This window comes from Zeugodacus cucurbitae, chromosome 4, assembly GCF_028554725.1.
Source record: "Zeugodacus cucurbitae isolate PBARC_wt_2022May chromosome 4, idZeuCucr1.2, whole genome shotgun sequence".
NCBI lineage: Eukaryota > Metazoa > Arthropoda > Insecta > Diptera > Tephritidae > Zeugodacus > Zeugodacus cucurbitae.
In genome coordinates this window covers 61519816-61537393 of record NC_071669.1, presented here as the reverse complement: position 1 = coordinate 61537393, position 17578 = coordinate 61519816, and the positions used below count along the sequence as shown (strand labels likewise).

Genomic DNA, 17578 nt, shown 5'->3' with positions numbered 1-17578 from the left:
ATCCAGCAAATGAGCGTCTAGTGAATATAACTGCCGTTAACGCATCAATTGAGGAAGACCTATTTATTATAAATTATATTTAAACTTTTTGATAAGTTAATTTACTCAATAAATTTAATACAACGCTGTTGATTGAAATCGACGGCATTTACATTTCTTTTTTTTGCTTTTATATTCATCTTCATTTACATTTCATTTTGTTGTTTCTTTTTTTGCTTATATATTCATCTTCAGATTTTTTGTTGTTATTTTTGTAGCACCCAGTTCAGTGTAGAATCATAGATTTGTACAATATTACATATATTTCCGTCAGAAAACAGGCTTAAATTTAAATCTTGCTACAATAGCTGAGTATACAATTCTGGCTTCTATGACAGTAGGGTTTACGAAACCGGATGGGACCTGGATTGTTATTCGGACAAATACATACTGTTATATCCTCAAATTTAGGAATATTTTTTTGTTCCAACAGCAACTGGAAAGATCCCATTTTCATTTCTAACCAATAGAAGTAACGGTACATCTTCTAGTTTATGCCACAATAATACAAAATTAACATTTTTAATTTATTTATTCTTTATTTTCATTTTGTAGTAAATATATATTTTACAGTAAAAATTAATAATACACGGGTCTCATCATCAGAATGCGCATAATTCCTTTGGATATACTACCTGAAATATAGATAACAATTCGTTAGTAAAGATTATAAATAATAGCAGATTAACTAGTCTATCTAGTTATTTCAGTAATTAAATTGATTTCACTATAACGTTAAACGGAATTCAATGAGATTCCTACAAAAATATCATCACAATTAATATTAACATAATTATTTTTCTTTATAAATTACCTTATTTATTCTGGAACTTCCAACCATTTTTTGTTGTAATACTGTAATGACAACATTAGGAATGTCAATTTTAATATGTGAAAGAATTAAAAACTCTTTAAAGTACTAATGCAAAATCAGTTATTTGAAATTGTTTTCACAATAACGCATGACGAAATTCAATGAGATTCCTACTAATATATCATCACTAAGAAAATTGTATAATATAGTTTGATATGTATTATTATTACCTTTAATTGAGTGATCCTGCCGATGCACTATATACCGTACTTACAATTCGTAATGAGCTGAAACTAATAAGAGATTTTTATGTTTTAGTAAATATTTTTTGGTACTATTATATTTACTGATTTAAAAAGTAATCAGTTACAAAATATTTTTTTCATAATACAAAGTTATTCAATGAGATTCCTACTAAAAAATCATCACATATGTCAAGAAAAAATCTATAAAATAATGTCGAAATAACAACTCACCTTATTATAGCAGAATAGTTGACGTTCCAGTAGAAATGCATTTAACGGAATACTTGAACCTGAAAAGAAAGAGAAAAATACCTTCCCTCCTACTAACAAAGCTAAGATAGCCAGTCACAAAGTTATGTCTTTAATTTTAGTCCGTCACATTTCAAAAATGTAGTTAAATAGAAGGAAATATTTTTTTTGTTTTTTATTTTAGATAAAATTAGTTTTTATCCGTTTTTTTAATGTCTGTTTTCTCTGAAAATTTCTATATATAAAAGAAACGAATAACGCGTAACGTTTATATGATGCCGATCTTGTTGGCAATATCTAGCGCATCATAATCACGAGCCAATCGCACGTAAGCCTTCTTCTGACCGTCTGGTCTGACCAGGATGTTGACCTTGGCTACCTTAATGTCGTACAATTTACGTACAGCGGCACGTACGTGATTCTTATTCGCACGCAAGTGAGTCAAGAACACCAATGTGTTGTTGTCTTCAATCTTCTTCATGGCGGCTTCAGTGGTCAATGGGTATTTGATGATATTGTAAGCATCCATGCTGTGTAAATAATAAAATTTACATATTAGAATTTTGTGATTCAACATTTCAGCAGCGATTTTTTTTACATACCGATTTCTGGTTGGCACCGACTTCCTTGGGTATTTAGGACGACGGGGCAAAACCAAAGTCTTTGGACGACGGAAGTGTACACTGGTGCGTACCTTGCGTGTGCGTGTACCAAAAGCACCCTTGACAATCTGTAAACAATCACAAATGTTAATTGTAAATCATTCGCACATGATTTTAACAATTTTTTTTACCTTAGTTTGCACTTTCTTTGCTTTCAACAAAGCAACAGCCTTAGCCTTTGCGGTACCCTTTTGCAATTTAGCGCCTGGTTTGGCAGCAACTTTCTTGCCCTTAGCGGCAGCACGAGCCTTGGCGGACAATTTAGCCAACAAAGATTGTGGCTTCTTGCCAGCAGCGGCAGCCTTCTTGGCAACATTAGCCTTGGGCTTGGTCTTGGTGGCAACCTTCTTGGCAGCGGCAGGCTTCTTTGCGACTGGTTTCTTCACACCACCAGCTGCGGTAGCGGGTTTCTTGGCGGGGGCGGCCTTCTTAGCTGCAGCGGGCTTAGCGCTGGAACCAGAAGCGGCTGAAGTGGCCGAAGCCTTCTTCTCAGGCTTCTTGTCGCCTGGTTTAGCTGTAAAACCAACAATATTCAATTGAACGACATCGTAAATAGAACACTGATCAGTTATATGCAAAAATGAGGTTATGTCTTAAACACTTGGTTGATAAACAAAAAATGAATTTCTAATTGGAGAGCAATTATTTAAAAATTACTTTCACGAAATCCCACGAGTTGCACATTTTATGGCTTTTAATACATCAACACACTGTAAATTTATATGGAAGTCTATAATTAAACACATTTAGCTGTTACTGCAACATGGACCGCGTGGCCAAACACACTCAACATTTTTTCAACAAATTTACGCACAATTTTGGAAAAAATCTACTTAAATTCATTTGTAATCGATACTCCGTTGTTTAAGACACATTTTTAACAACATTTGGTGCATAAATTGCATTAAAAAGTTAGAATTTTCCTTACCGGATTTCTCGGCAGGCTTTTTGGGTGCCATTACTACGAAAAAAAGGAATGGAAAGGAAAATCTTCTGTCTTTGTCAAAACGGCGGAAGTTCCCAATTTCGAATTTCGATGTCGAATGTCAGCAAATGTCATTTTTTTGGTTGCGTTCCGAAAGTTCGAAGTTCTTTCTTAAATGCAACACTGTGGTTCGATAGTAGAATGTGCCGGAAGTAAACATAATTTTAATTATAAAATAATTTTTATTTTAATTATTAAGTGTACATAACAATTTTTATATAGTAAATTTTGAGTTAAATAATAATATTATATTATAATTTATTAAGTTAATAGTGAACTGTGAAGTTCGGTAATTACAATAATTTAGCTTCCAAAAAAAATGCTTGTAGTAAATTTTGAATATTTTTCTAATTTTTACGATTTTTATTAAATATTTTTTATTAAATTCTTATATAATTTTAACAAATATCAAAAATTAATGTGAAGCGAAAGAAAATCATTTCGCAAACAACATTCGAAGTTTGAAAATGCAACTCTGCAGTCGTTGTAAAATCTAAAACCAGGAAATAGCTTGTCGAAGTTACACTTTGAAGAGGAACTTTAAAAAATCAGTGAATTTAACAAAGTAAAATATAATTTGTTTAGTGTTTTTTAATGGTGAATGTCTGGCTATTAAGTGCATGAGTGAAGTGATAAATCAAGGGAGCATTTATAGCTATACCAAAGCTATATAGAAGTGAAGCTGCCAATGCAAGCAGCATTATAGCTATTATTTCCAATTAGAAGTGTTATTAATACTATTAAGTAATGTTAATGAGTGAAGCAGTAAGGACAATTTAGCTTTTTCCACTTTCATATATCAGTGCAATGTTTATGAAGCCATTAAATATTTGCTAGTGATTTCTTCAATAATGAGTTTGCAAAAATTTTCACTTGCCAAATTTAAATGGCTGCTGCTTGTGTATGTGTAGTAGTGTAGTTTCGGGATTATACTTTTACCAGTGAATTGTCGCGAACTTCATATAACGCAGTTAAAAAAGTAAGTATAACATACAGTTGAATTTCCATAACTCGAACTGCTCCAACTCGAAGTTCTCCATAATTGAATTGGCAATAGAAGTCAAAATTGATACAAATTACATTCTGGAACTCGAAAGTCTCTCTAACTCGAAGTTTTTCTGTGGATTATGGTGATTCGAGTTAGAGAAGTTCCACTGTATTTAATTCGTGAAATATTTTTATTATTTAAATTAATATCTACAATTATTTAGGAATTACGAACAAAAGCACAAGCTCCTTTCCTTAGTCTTCGCTCCACTGTTGCCTACATTGTTGTTACGAAAATCTGCAGAAAGGAATATATAGCTGTTTAAACTAATAGTCCAAACTAAGAGTGACGCTTCTTAGTGCGAAATAAAGTGTGTTAATTAAAACTTTCTATAATTTTCACATTTATGTAACTAACCGCATTGTTTTGACTTCCGTTGTAAACGCACCGCAACGGATTTTTCCATAAAATGACGTTCAATAATCGCTTCTTTGCATGCGGTCTCATAGGATAGCGCCGCGACACGTTGAAAGAAATCGACTACTTTATAACCGGTTCGCGCGGAAACTGACCAATATTCCGCTTTAATGCCATCCGCAACTTCTGCGGCCAAACGTTCAACACGTACAAATTCTTCTCGGCTCTGCAGAAATTACAATAAAGTTAAAAAGCGGACATAATTAATAAGAGTTATTGAGAAGATATGCCGGGACTTTTTGAAACGTTAAAAAAGTTAAAGTGTAATTTAATACTTTAAAAATTCGAAAAATTGCTTTGTTAGCGTCTTCTTACCAATCTATCCGACTGGGTACCAACCAAAAATGTCAGCGGCATTTGTATTGTGTTGACAGCCAGCGCGCTTTTGAGCCATTTAGTTGCTGAATTCAGTGTTTCCGGTTTGGACATATCAAAAACGACAATAATAACTGTAATGATAAAGCTTTCGTTAATTTTGTTTGTAAATAAATATTATGTTTTAAGTGTAGTAATTACCATTTGCATTTCGATAATAAGCTTGTGCTATGCATTTGAAACGCTCCTGACCGGCAGTGTCCCACCTGAAAATATTGAGACAAAATTAATTATAAAATATTAAAAAAATGTAAAGAATAATAAATAATTACACATCACTCACATTTCCAGCGTAAAGCTCTGTCCCAAAACATTGAAGCTCTCAATTTCGAAGTCCACGCCAATAGTCGCCTTGTATTTCTCCGCAAATTTATCAAAGCAAAATCTGTGCGGGAATATAACAAATAAATTTTGTATTAATTTATTAAAATTCCTAAATCTAAATTTCAGCCCACCTGTTAACCAATGTCGTCTTGCCCACTGCCACATCGCCGATGAGTATGACTTTACGTGGTCGCAGCTTCAACTTCGGTTGCCATTGCGATTCGAAGCGTACGGCTTTGGAAAAATCCTTCACCTCGGCAAAGGGCGAAACGGCCTCGTTGTAGGGCGCTGGAAAGGTGCGCACCAACTGTCTTTCGGGCATCAAAAGCGGCAATACGAAATGCGTTTGTGTCATTTTATTTAACTTAATGCACAATTGCAACTGCCAGCAATTAGAATTTATGAATTACAAGTAACGTTATGAATCGAATGTGTGTTCGGAGAGACTACAGCTATGCCATGAGCGTCTCATTAAACGTTAGTAAACCGCAAATAAGGTAATTGTTTGAACTTGAGCGTTATGGAATACCAAACCGCACAGCATCAGCTGTGTTAGATGTAAACAAATCGAAATGATTTAGATGAAGTTGAGTATTTGCAATTGTTTATTATGTGTAAATACAAGTAATTGTTGCTGATCTAGCTGATTTTTAATACAGTTTAAGTGCTACAGTTGTGCGCACCGTTCTACAGTTAACTTCTTAATGTGTGCCAAAAAATTTGAAATAGAACTAGAAGTGAATTTAAATTAAAGAAATTGTGGTTTAAAAGTTGTAAAATGTGTAAATAATTGTACTGAAATACTTATACCTTCGTTTCGTCGCAGCGTGATAAGGCTTAGCGATAACAATATAAAACCAACAACAAGGTTAGTGTGTTGTGTGTAACGAGTGGCCTAAAAGCCTTAATCAAACTAACAAAATGGCCGTGTCGAAAGTTTGTTGAATAAAAAAATCACTAAAAATCGTATAATCGTGCATAAATTTAATAGAACCAGCAGTATACCGTTAAACTTATTTTTTGTATTTGTCAGTGAAATTACTATACTTGTGTTCACATAAAATCAAGGCTTTAAAAGACAGCGTACTAAAGGTGGCAATGGTTTGTGAAAAGAAAATAAAGTGAAAAGTCTGAAATAATATATATGTATACTAAAGAGAATATTTTAAAGGTTAAAATTTTAGTGACTTAAAAAAATGTATTTAAACATAAAATATGGTTATGCTAACTTTATTAAATTATTTGCATTTATATAATATATTTTATATCTTCATCTATAAAAACTTAGTCTTTATCTGGCATCGTAAAGTAAAACATTTAAATTAACAACTTTTGTGAACGAATAAATGTTAAAAATTAAGAAAAATATATCTAACGCAATCTGCTGTCAGAAGATCACATAAAATAAGAGCTAATGATCAATTTAAAAAATATATTTCAACATGGTTTTACAAAATTTAGTTAAAACAAGTAAGGAAGGGCTAAGTTCGGGTGTAACCGAACATTTTATACTCTCGCAATTTATTTATTTAACTTTATTTATACAATATAATACACAATTTGAGCTACATATTCGTCATATATATTGTATAGAGTTCATTGAAAGTTGGAAACCCTAATATTAGGTTAGAAGTACCGAGGTCCTCATGTTCGCTATATGGGGCCTTGACAACCTATGGTCCGATTTCGGTGATTTTTAGAATGGGGCTGCCACACTATAAACGTAGTATTTGTGCAAAGTTCTGCATCGATATCTTCACTAGTGCTTACTTTATACATTGTAAAGTAAACGATTCAGATTGTCTTCAAAGTTCTGGTATATAGGAAGTAGGCGTGATTGTGAAGCGATTTTGCCTATTTTCACAACATATCATTGGGATATAAGGAACTATTACAAACCAAGTTTCATTGAAATCGGTCGAGTAGTTCCTGAGATATGGTTTTTGACCCTTAAGTGGGCGACGCCACGCCCATTTTCCATTTTGTAAAAAAATCTGAGTGCAGCTTCCATCTGCCATTTCCCATACAAAGGTTAGGTTGAAAATTACTAAAAGTGGGTGAACTCACTAACGAAAAACGGCAGAAATTTAGTGTGAGTTCACCCACTTTTAGTAATTTTCAACCTAACCTTTGTATGGGAGGTGGGCGTGGTTATTATCCGATTTCTTTGGGACTGTACGAAGAAGTGGCTAAACAAAACGACTGCAGAAAGTTTGGTTTATATAGCTCTATTGGTTTCCGAGATATGTACAAAAAACCAATTTGAGGGCGGGGCCACGTCCACCTCCCCAAAAAAATTACATCCAAATATGCCCCTTCATAGTGCGATCCTTCATACAAAATTTTATTTCCATAGCTTTATTTATGGCTTAGTTATGGCACTTTATGTGTTTTTGTGGGCGTGACAGTGGTCCGACCTTCCTATGGTGCCAAGAAATAAGTGTGTCAAGTTTCATTAAGATATCTTAATTTTTACTCAAGTTACAGCTTGCAAAGACGGACGGACGGACATTCGGATTTGAACTCCCCTCTTCACCCTGATCACTTTGGTATATATAACCCTATATAAATATTAATAATAGTAATCATTAATTTATTTTTTATGTATTTCCATATATTTTTTTATTTGCATACCTATAAATTTGTTAAAATTAATTTTCGTCACTTAATTTTACATCCTTTTGTACTTTCTTCCGCCTTTTAAGACGTTTTTTCGGCTGATATCTCACATGCTCTGCATAACCAAAGAAACCGAGACTCTTCACTTTATGCGCCATTGCCATATCATTGGAAATCAGGTTGTAAATTGCTTTCTCCAATTGATCATACTGATAGTAGGCTGGAAATGGCATGTCTTCGAAGGCGAGCATTAAAACATTACCAGCTTCATTGCCAACAGCTAACGAGCGGCCGCAAAGTGATAATCTGTGGAAATAGTTGAGGTGAAAATTTAAAATCGTGAAAATCACATAAGATCGTGCGATTATTCGCTCACCTGCAACTCGTATAATGTTCGCCATTTATGCTTGTCGATGACATGGGCTTCAAGACGCTTTGTTTGATATCCCAAATATCCACCGAATTTCGACTCAATGAAATAATTATTGTAGAATGTGTGCGACTCCAGTAGGCGCAGTGTATGGGGCCCTCATGATGTTTCAGTGTGATTATCGGTTGGAAAATGCCATCCAGCCAAATATTTACGGACCTGCAAATGTGTACGTAAAGAAATTAGAAACTTGTTCATAACAGAATTAAAGTCGAGTGCTTAATATTGCCTGCCGAATGGTGATACCTACTGGGAACCTATTTAGTGATTATCAAACCGAAATCTTCCAGAAATTAATCACTTACCAATCATTGCCGCAGGTTAAAAAGAGCTCCGGCGACCATGGTGAAAAATCCATGGCATTTGCACCCGCTTCCTGAACTTGCAGCACCGTCAAATACTGTTGTGGATAATGCGTGGAGCATTTGTATAAACAGCCCTCCTCTGTGAGCACATAATACAGATCCTCCTGTGTAGGGCTCAAACAGAGATTTAAACCTTGCGGATGACGATTGGCCTGCAGCAGCGCATAGTTGCGTTCCACTTGTAAGCCCTCAGGTTGCGCTTCAATGCGATGCAACGAAAGCAACTTATTCGCCAGCAATTGTGGACTCTTAATAATGCTATACTTGGTTACGGAACCATCACGTGACAGCGCTAAAAATGGTTCGATGGTGTGTCTGGCGCCAACCAATTCGCAGCGTGAGATCCATTTTATAGCCACAATCGGTTCACAATTCTGCAATGTGCGACGATCCGTCACTGCGATGGCAGCGGACTGGAGTTTCGTTATGTCCAGTACTTCAATGGTGCCATCCGATAAACCGATGGCCAATAATTGTGGATTGTGCGGTGAGAACTCTACAGTCATTACGGGCATTTGATACTTGTAGTATCTCTCCGGATTGACGGGATTTTTTATGGACCAAATACAAATACAACCATCTGCATTGGCATTGTCATCACGAAAATTATAGACACCATATGCCACAGCGAGTATATCGCCATTGCGTGGACACCAGCTGAGATCAGCAACAGCCTTCTTCGTATCGCCGGCCAGTGACTGTGGCAATTGAAAGCGCCAAAGTAACTCTGCGCGATAACAGTAGCGCACCTCCGCTGCCAGCGGATCTGGTAGGCGCATATTACGAAAACGCCTTTGTTGTTGTTCGAAAACATTCCCGGCCAAGGTGCGCATGGTCAACATCAGCGCCAAACGAAAGCTTGGTTGTTGATTAATTTCAATGAATGTATCTTTACCTTCGACTTTGTAAGTGGTGATCTCCATTTGCTTATGTTCATCGATGGCGACACTTTTTGTTGTAGTCTGCAGATCCTTGTACGTGTCGAACATCTCGAAGTTCGACACATAAGAGGCAATATTGTCTGTGCGTATGTGTTCGGTATTCACATCGCGGCTTTTTGAGAGCACAGCCGTCGTTTGTGCCTCAGCGCTGATGGTGCGCCGTCGTCTACCCTGCGCGGAGGTTAAATACTCGTACTGCTCATTGTCCGCTGCAACGACCTGACCCTCCTCTGTGTCGACCAAGACGGTCAGACTGCGCTGTTCGTAGAGCAGTATTTCATTAGTCTTCATAAGTGTTACTTTAATGTGTTTCGGTTGATGTTTGGCCGAGCCCATCAAGGAGCGACCGCATTGTAGCGTTGTCGGAAAGGCTTTGAAGTCGTCCAGCTGCTTACTTAATGTAATCTGCGTAGTAAAATATTTATTTTACAAATAAAACTCGTGTTTATATGCTTGCAATTAATAACCGTTTTTTATTATTAACTAAACCTACACCTCTTTGAATATCCGCCAATGTTACACGCATTGGATCCATTTTTATTGTTGCGCTCGTAGTTTTGGCCATTTTAATATCGGATTATTGTTATAACTTTTCGTATATTTAATTTTTATTTATTTAATTCTTATTTTTTATATTTGCAGCGTTTGAGAAACCACGAAGTTGGCTTACAAGTGAGTGCAATAAAATATTATAACAACAATTGGTGGTTGCTGGGCGATGGAATAACAACATTAAGGTGATTTCCAACAGTGGTTTGGGGTAAGCGCACACCGTTATTTTTACTTTAACATATGAACTAAAAGATACATTTTCAAGCTAAGTGAGTTTTAATTCAATATGGTTTTCTGTTAAACCATAAAAAAATTATTAATTTCTGAAAGTTAAAAAAAAATTAAATAAATATTAAGGTTATCTTTAGAAGATCTTAGTTGCAGTTGATCTTTCATTACATTTATTAATCATGACGGTCTTTGCCCCTTTGGTAAATTATACTACTTTTAAGGTCTTGCTTTAAAAGAAAAAATGATACATAACCTAGATGTAGAGAAGTAGCCAGTGGTATGCTACTGAATACTATCGATGCCTTGATCTGCCTGAATATGTTCCGAAGTACATTGTCGATATTCGTACCTGAATGTCCCGAGTTTAATATAGTGTTGACCAAAGTGAAAAAAGCGATCTGTAGTACTTTTGACTCCCGCATTAAATAATTTCAATGGTTTCGAATAAAGATCGTGGTTCCACCACTCTACGGCAAATTGCCACACTTCGACAGTTCGATTCTCTGGGATAGTTCCAAAATTTTTTAGGTCTAAAAAATATAAAGGAGATAAATATCAAGGTCATGTTATTGCGAAGTCTTACCCAAAAAAAAATTTTTCCCCTAGAAATAGCAGGTGTGTTCAAAAAATAACGGGAATTTTCGGTTATTGAAAAAAAAACTTGTATTTATTTGTCTACATTAATGTTGTCGCCTTCAAAATAGTCCTCATTCGATACTATATATGATTACCAGCACTTCTTCCAAACGTCGAAACACTTTTGAAACCCGATTTTTGGTTCATTCAGCGATTTCTCGTATGCTTGTAATACGCGGTGTCATGTCTTGCGACTATGTAGGCCGGGCATCGTTATTGGTGAAGATTCCCCTAAAATATCAACGAATAATATAACAATTTCAACAACTTTGGACTTTTGGACAATTTGGAAATTTTAAAATTGCCGTTATTTTTTGAACACACCTCGTAAATCTCATGAAACTGTGTTTTTATTCTTCATAGATTACTCTTGCAGGTATTTTAAAACATAAATTGGCTTTTGGTTCACCCTGTAATGCTAATATTTTTATTAACATTGGATTAGATAAATAATCTAATTGAAGTTAATATGGAATCTTTTTATTAAAACCAGGTTGTTTTGAAGCTCTTTAATTCTGATTCCAAGTATTATTTAGTTTCTGAACTTGCGCTATAAATATGTAAAAAATATTTTGAAAACTATTTTCCAAATATTTCGCCGTGATTTTATCAATTTTTCTTTTCGAGCTCTCTATATTTATTTAAAATTATTTCAGTAATAAGTTTCCACTTTTAATTCTGCCTTAATTAATGCCTCGCGTAGTGGTATTCATTACGTTAAGGTATATGCACACTATAGTGCATCTGCCTTAATTAAAAATTATAATTTGCACACCCCAGACGAATCCATTTCCAAGCAGCACGCGAACAATATTCACATTCATAAACAATTTTTTTCTAAATTTATGCAACTTATGCAAGTATAGTTCACCTGTGATTTTATTATTGCGTTGTTATGCATGTAATACCATAAACATATAGTGAATACATATGTAAATACAAGGGTGATTGGATAAGTCGGTTTATTTTTGATGTGCCTCTTATATTCCTTTCTCCCACTTTCTAAATGAAGTCTTCATTGAAGCGTAGTTCTTCTACAATATCTGACTGATATTGATTTCTATAGAGAAATGTTCGAGTTAAGGTTTAAATGGCTTCCGAAAGTTTAATGTTTTTTTATTATTTTTTTTTACTTCAAGCCAAAAATATATTCGGAAGCTTAAGTGGGTCGAGTTAGGGAAGTTAGTTTGTATGAAATTTTACTTTTATTACCAATTCAAAAGTTTGAGTCATAGAAGTTCGAGCTATAGAAGTTCAACTGTATATAATTTTTTTCATTCATCTTCTCTCTTTTTTTAAAATATTTAAATTTTTCGATTTTTTCTATTATTTACCTCAAAACTAGTTACTTTTATTACTAAACCGTAACTAGTTATTTTCGGACCAGTTCACATTCGGTTACAAAACGATAAAAAACGAGTTAGGCTGTAAGTAGTTAATACTTCTATTACATGCCGCCGCTTCAAATTTCGCTTCATTATTAATAAATGTAGATAGTTGTTGTTGCTGTTGTTAGGAAGCTTTGCGCTTCGATAATTCGCGAGTTTTGTTTATGCAATGCAACTCATTACATTGCAGCTATTGCATTCGATACGCTTGCTTAGCTTCGCTCGAACAGTAAAAGGCGAGAATATTTAAAGCATATGGCATAATGCTTTACACACTCAATGGCTATACTATACTACTATATGTATGTATGTTTGTATGTGCGTCATTTGGAAATTTATAAGCTTCAAAATTAAAATTTGTTCATTGTTGGCGCAAAGCGTGAGCTATGGACACTTTTGTTTTATTATTAGAACACTAATGCCTTCTATGTTCTCATGCATTGCTCTGCTCGTCTCTCTGCTCCGCGTACCTTACTTTCTTCGCTGGCAGTGAAGCGTGTATGCACATTAAGTGCCATATCAGCGGTGAGCGTTGATGAATGCCAGCAGGAAACGAGTTGAAGAAGAATTGCGTTCAGGTTCAGATAGCACCGCGTCACACACATACACACTCTCTCATACATCAAGCGATTATACCCGTGCAATATAGTTCATGCTGGCGGTTGTTGGCTGATGACGACGGCGGCCTGCATTGACAGCTGTAGTGTTAATGGTGCCGTATCCGCGCCAGAATTTGGTCGGTTGGTAGAAAATAGTCACAGTGGTAGAATTTGATAGCGTTTCACAACAACGCCACTCACTAACTAAGAAATAAAAAATACAAAAATAAATACAAAAACAACACAAAAACTTAACTGTGCAAATGTTCATTTGTCTGCTGCTCAACTTAGCATGTCCGCATTGTGTATGCGCTGTTGTTGTTGTGGCTATAAAGCATTTGCAACAGGTAAATTTGTTGATTGTAATGGCTTCTTGCGCGACTTAATGAGTACATAGCATTACAAAGAATATTTACTCGAATGTGAAATTACTTAGATATCTACTATTTATTGAAGAAAAATACTACGCACACATACACACACATATACACACCATGACATAAATGACTTGCATTGGTAATTGGTGGTCTTGAGTTGGTTAAATTTTGTAGAAAATTACTTTTATGTTTGTTTTGAGCTATAATGACTATATAACATATGTAAATCTGTGGTATCATAAGTTAAGCTTGCAGACCGAACTTGCAATTTAATAATAGTTATATGATTATTATAATTTTTATTGTTAACAAAACAATGTGCAACCCAAATGGAAAATAATATTAACTTAAACATAAATAAATAATATAAATAATGTTTTTATACTCTCCCAGCAAAGTTGCTAAGAGAGTATATAGTTTTGTTCACAGAACTTCCTTATACCGTCTAAAAATAAAGGAAATCGGATGATAACCACGCTTACCTTCCATACAAAGGTTATGATGCTTTAATCCTGTTAGGAAAAATACCAGAAATCGGTTCATAGTAGTTTTCTGGCAACCCCACAATATGTTATGAAAATAGGTCAAATAGGTTCACAACCAGGCTATTTCCCATATACCAGAAGTCGATCTGAATCGTTTACTGCACAATATATGAAGTAAGTAGTAGTTGAGATATCCCAACAGAACTTTGCACAATAACTTCATTTATAGTGTGGCATCGCCCTTATAAAATCGGATCATAAGTTTTCAAGGCCCTATATATCGAAGATGAGGACCTCAGTGTTTCTAATGAACTTTTTACGGAAAATATACCCAAGTATCTCAGATATTTTAAAGAAATTTAGAGGAAATATTTCCTACCTTGACAATACAAAATTGCAAACTTACATGACTTCCTGCTTAATGTAAACAATTAGCTTGATATGACATTTGCTGCACATTCAGCTCGTGTGACTCTTAACTTAATCGCACTTGACCTTCTGAAAAATTTAAACAATAATAACTAACCTCACTTGAAATCAAAATTTGCAGAAAATGCGAAAAATTCTAAACTAAAACCGACCAACACCTTTCATATAAATTACAACAATTTACTAAATTTTTCGAGAAATTTTATGAAGTTTTCAGTGTGAGAAAGCTTACCGCTTGTAGTTTTTAAAACTTTAAATTTAAGCAATTGTCTCCGTTCAAGAAATGTGTCAAAAATGTATGAATAAGGAAATTAAAGAAAATCAATCTCAGTGCTTTAGGGCCTATAAGTATTTCATAAATTAAAGCTTTGGGACTTGTAATATGTGCAAATAATAGCTGAGAGATTTTACTATAGATATAGACTATGTTTTAATTTTAATGAATTTTTGTAAAAATTTGACTCCAAATCTGAATAGAGCTGAACTTACGTGAAACCTGAAAAGGTTAACAAACCTGCGCTCACGGGACCCCAAACCTGATCTCTCTTGTCCCGAAGAAAAATGTATCACCTTACACTTAACCTTAAAATAGAAACCAAGCCTGCCTTATCGTGATCCCACTTACTTCACTCTTATGGAATTTGAAAATTTAAACTAACTGAAGCTCATTTAATCGCTCAAAATGTAAACAAACCTGATCACATGTGAATACTAAACTATTCCCCAGCGTGACTCAAAGCTCAAAATGTAAACAAATCTGACTTCACTTGACTCCTCAAAATTTAACAAACTGTAGCGACCACAGTCGTTGAACATTTAACTTCATTAATTAAATATATAAAACTTTAAATGGATTACTATTATATATTATAATCACGTCCAGGAACCCTGCAAAATGTAAACAATTCTGATGTCACATGACCCTTCAAAATGTAACCAAACCCCTGCCAAAAGTAAATTACCTAACCTCAAAATGTAAGCAAACCCGTGCCAAAAATCAATGAACTCAGCCAAAATTTAAACAAACCCTGACCAAAGGTCAATGATCTCGGATAAAAGGTAAACAATCTCTGACCAAAGGTCAATCACCTCAGTCAAAAGGTAAACAAACCCTGACCAAAGGTCAATGACCTCGAATAAAAGGTAAACAAATTCAGACCAAATGTCAATGACCTCAGTCAAAAGGTAAACAAACCCTGGCCAATGGTCAATGACTCCACCAATGGTTTGTTTACATTTGGCTGAGGTCATTGACCTTTGGTGGGGGTTGTTTACATTTTGGTGAGAGGTCATTGACCTTTCGCATGGGTTTGTTTACATTTTGGTGTGAGGTCATTGACCTTTGGTATGGGTTTGTTCACATGTTGGCTGAGATCATTGACTTTTGGCGGGGGTTTGTTTACATTTTGGTGTGAGGTCATTGATCTTTGACAGGGGTTTGTTTACATTGAGAGATGTCACATGCCGTCAAATTGATTTAAATTTTGAGGAGACATTTGAGGTCAAGTTTGTTTAAGTTTTTAAGGGTAACGTGTGTTAACGGGTGGGTTTATTATATATCGAAGAGTAATATGAGGTTAGGTTTAGTTACATTTTGAGTGGTCATGTCTGGACATTTTTTTATTTTTTAACAGTGACTTGAAGGTAGGTGTAAAGTCAAGTAACGGACCACGAGAGTAAAATTTGCTTACGTTTTACAAGAGGTCTGGTGAGGCCAAGTGCAATGAAAAATCGAAAATTTTAGGAACTTCCTAAAATTTCGTAAAACTATGAAAATTTTCTAAAAAATTTTTTAAAATTAAAACTTCGTTTATATCTATAGTGGATTCTTTCAGCTATCATTTGCACAAAATACAAATACCGTAGCCTCATTTTTTACATAGTTACGGACAATAAGACGTTGGAATTAAATTTCTTTAATTTCCTAATTACTGTAATTTTGGCCAGTTTCTTGACCAGGGACAGATACTTAAATTTAAAGTTCTAAAAACTACAAACGATAAGCTTTCCAATACCGAAAGTTTCATAAAATTTGTCCAAAAATTTAGTATGTTGTTGTAATTTGTATGGAAGGTGTCGGTCAAGCTTGGTTTCGAATATTTCGCGTTTTCTCCAAATATTGATTTCTGATGAGGTCAAATTTGATTTTTTTCAGTTGAGGTGAAAGTTTCCATAAAATGGAAATATCTGTAGTGATCATGGCTTTTGTTGTTTAATTGGTAAATAAACTGATTAGAAATGGGTTATGCTGAAAATAGCGACTGATAATTCACGGATGTGTCCTGATAAGGATAGTAGAAGCTGGGGAAATTCTTTCTATGGTTAGCCAGGAGCTAATTCAATTTTATGTTGCTCCTGGGCTATATTTGGAATACATTGTTTGAGGGAACAAATGTTTTTCTATATTCGGAGAAGAAAATCAAATAATACACCGTTCGTTTTTGTGATTACAAATATTTCAATATTAATATACGTAATTTTATAAATAAATTAATTTTATAATAAATAAATAATTAAATTGAAGAAATTTGATAAATAGTTCAGCTTAAAATCGATTTCAAAACAACTGCTGCAATTGGTTTAATATTTAGTGAGATATTGAGGTTAAGGAGTCACTTAGGTTATTTTAGTACTTTTTGAGATAAAGGTATTCCCAAAGATTTGTAACCTTTCTTAACTGACTCATTTAATCTGAATCGTCTAACTCCGTTGACATAATTATGATTTATCTTTCTGAGAGAGGAAAGATATTTAAATGGATGCTAGATCGAATGTAGTTACATAGGTAGTTCCATAGGAGTCGGGTTAACGGTATGAAGTCGATTTCCTTAGAAGAATTAGCTTTCAGTTCCAGTTCCAGAAATAAATAATATTCTTAAAAGATGTTAATCTATAACAATGAGAGTTTTATTAACTGAACTATGGTTTAGTCAGTATAAACTTTATACAAAGTCATTAGTATGTAAGACGGATGCCGCACTGGGCGCTTTCTGTTTGAAAACAAAGGTACAACATATGCATGCTATATGTTTGTGTGTTTTCAGATGATAATATGAATTTGAAAACATTAGAATCAACAAAGCGTAAAGTTGCGATGTCGAAACATAATGAGTACTTAGATATGAACCTTATGTTGGGGTTGTTGTGCATAGCACTACATGTGTGTATATGTAAGTATTCAACTATGTGTTATGCGGATGTTTCATTGTATTAAATGCAGTTAATGTAGAAAGCTTTCATATATACAAACCATATGTAGTTAGATATTTATCTGTACATAAAATCATGAAACGGTGCATTACATTATGGTTGAGCGTGCATTATGTGCGTTAATTTATCCATATCCATACTGTAACATGAAATGTAAT

At 34.4% G+C, this 17578-nt stretch overlaps 3 protein-coding genes and 2 non-coding genes across 5 annotated transcripts; all 5 read right to left on the bottom strand.

The window, feature by feature from the left end:
* Positions 1-730: 730 nt before the first annotated feature.
* On the bottom strand, positions 731-826 carry LOC114804027 (small nucleolar RNA Me28S-Am2634). Its single transcript, XR_003752325.2, has one exon. It is a non-coding gene; the product is annotated as a small nucleolar RNA Me28S-Am2634 (small nucleolar RNA).
* Positions 827-962: 136 nt separating this feature from the next.
* On the bottom strand, positions 963-1054 carry LOC114804026 (small nucleolar RNA Me28S-Am2634). Its single transcript, XR_003752324.2, has one exon. It is a non-coding gene; the product is annotated as a small nucleolar RNA Me28S-Am2634 (small nucleolar RNA).
* Positions 1055-1537: 483 nt separating this feature from the next.
* Positions 1538-3088, bottom strand: LOC105212473 (60S ribosomal protein L23a). Its single transcript, XM_011184472.3, has 4 exons — positions 2938-3088; positions 2141-2523; positions 1950-2077; positions 1538-1877 (listed from the first exon to the last, which is right to left on the bottom strand). The coding sequence occupies exons 1-4, from the start codon at positions 2966-2968 to the stop codon at positions 1616-1618; spliced, it is 804 nt and encodes a 267-aa protein (XP_011182774.2). The 5' UTR covers positions 2969-3088; the 3' UTR covers positions 1538-1615.
* Positions 3089-3821: 733 nt separating this feature from the next.
* Positions 3822-5861, bottom strand: LOC105212523 (ras-related protein Rab-34). The gene is made up of 6 exons (XM_011184532.3): positions 5290-5861; positions 5118-5219; positions 4976-5040; positions 4775-4908; positions 4400-4625; positions 3822-4279 (listed from the first exon to the last, which is right to left on the bottom strand). Exons 1-6 carry the CDS (start codon positions 5511-5513, stop codon positions 4209-4211), a joined length of 822 nt encoding a protein of 273 aa, XP_011182834.2. The 5' UTR covers positions 5514-5861; the 3' UTR covers positions 3822-4208.
* A 1948-nt stretch (positions 5862-7809) lies between these two features.
* On the bottom strand, positions 7810-10078 carry LOC105212522 (dynein axonemal intermediate chain 4). The gene is made up of 4 exons (XM_011184531.3): positions 10007-10078; positions 8513-9918; positions 8154-8366; positions 7810-8083 (listed from the first exon to the last, which is right to left on the bottom strand). The coding sequence occupies exons 1-4, from the start codon at positions 10076-10078 to the stop codon at positions 7810-7812; spliced, it is 1965 nt and encodes a 654-aa protein (XP_011182833.2).
* Positions 10079-17578: the final 7500 nt, after the last annotated feature.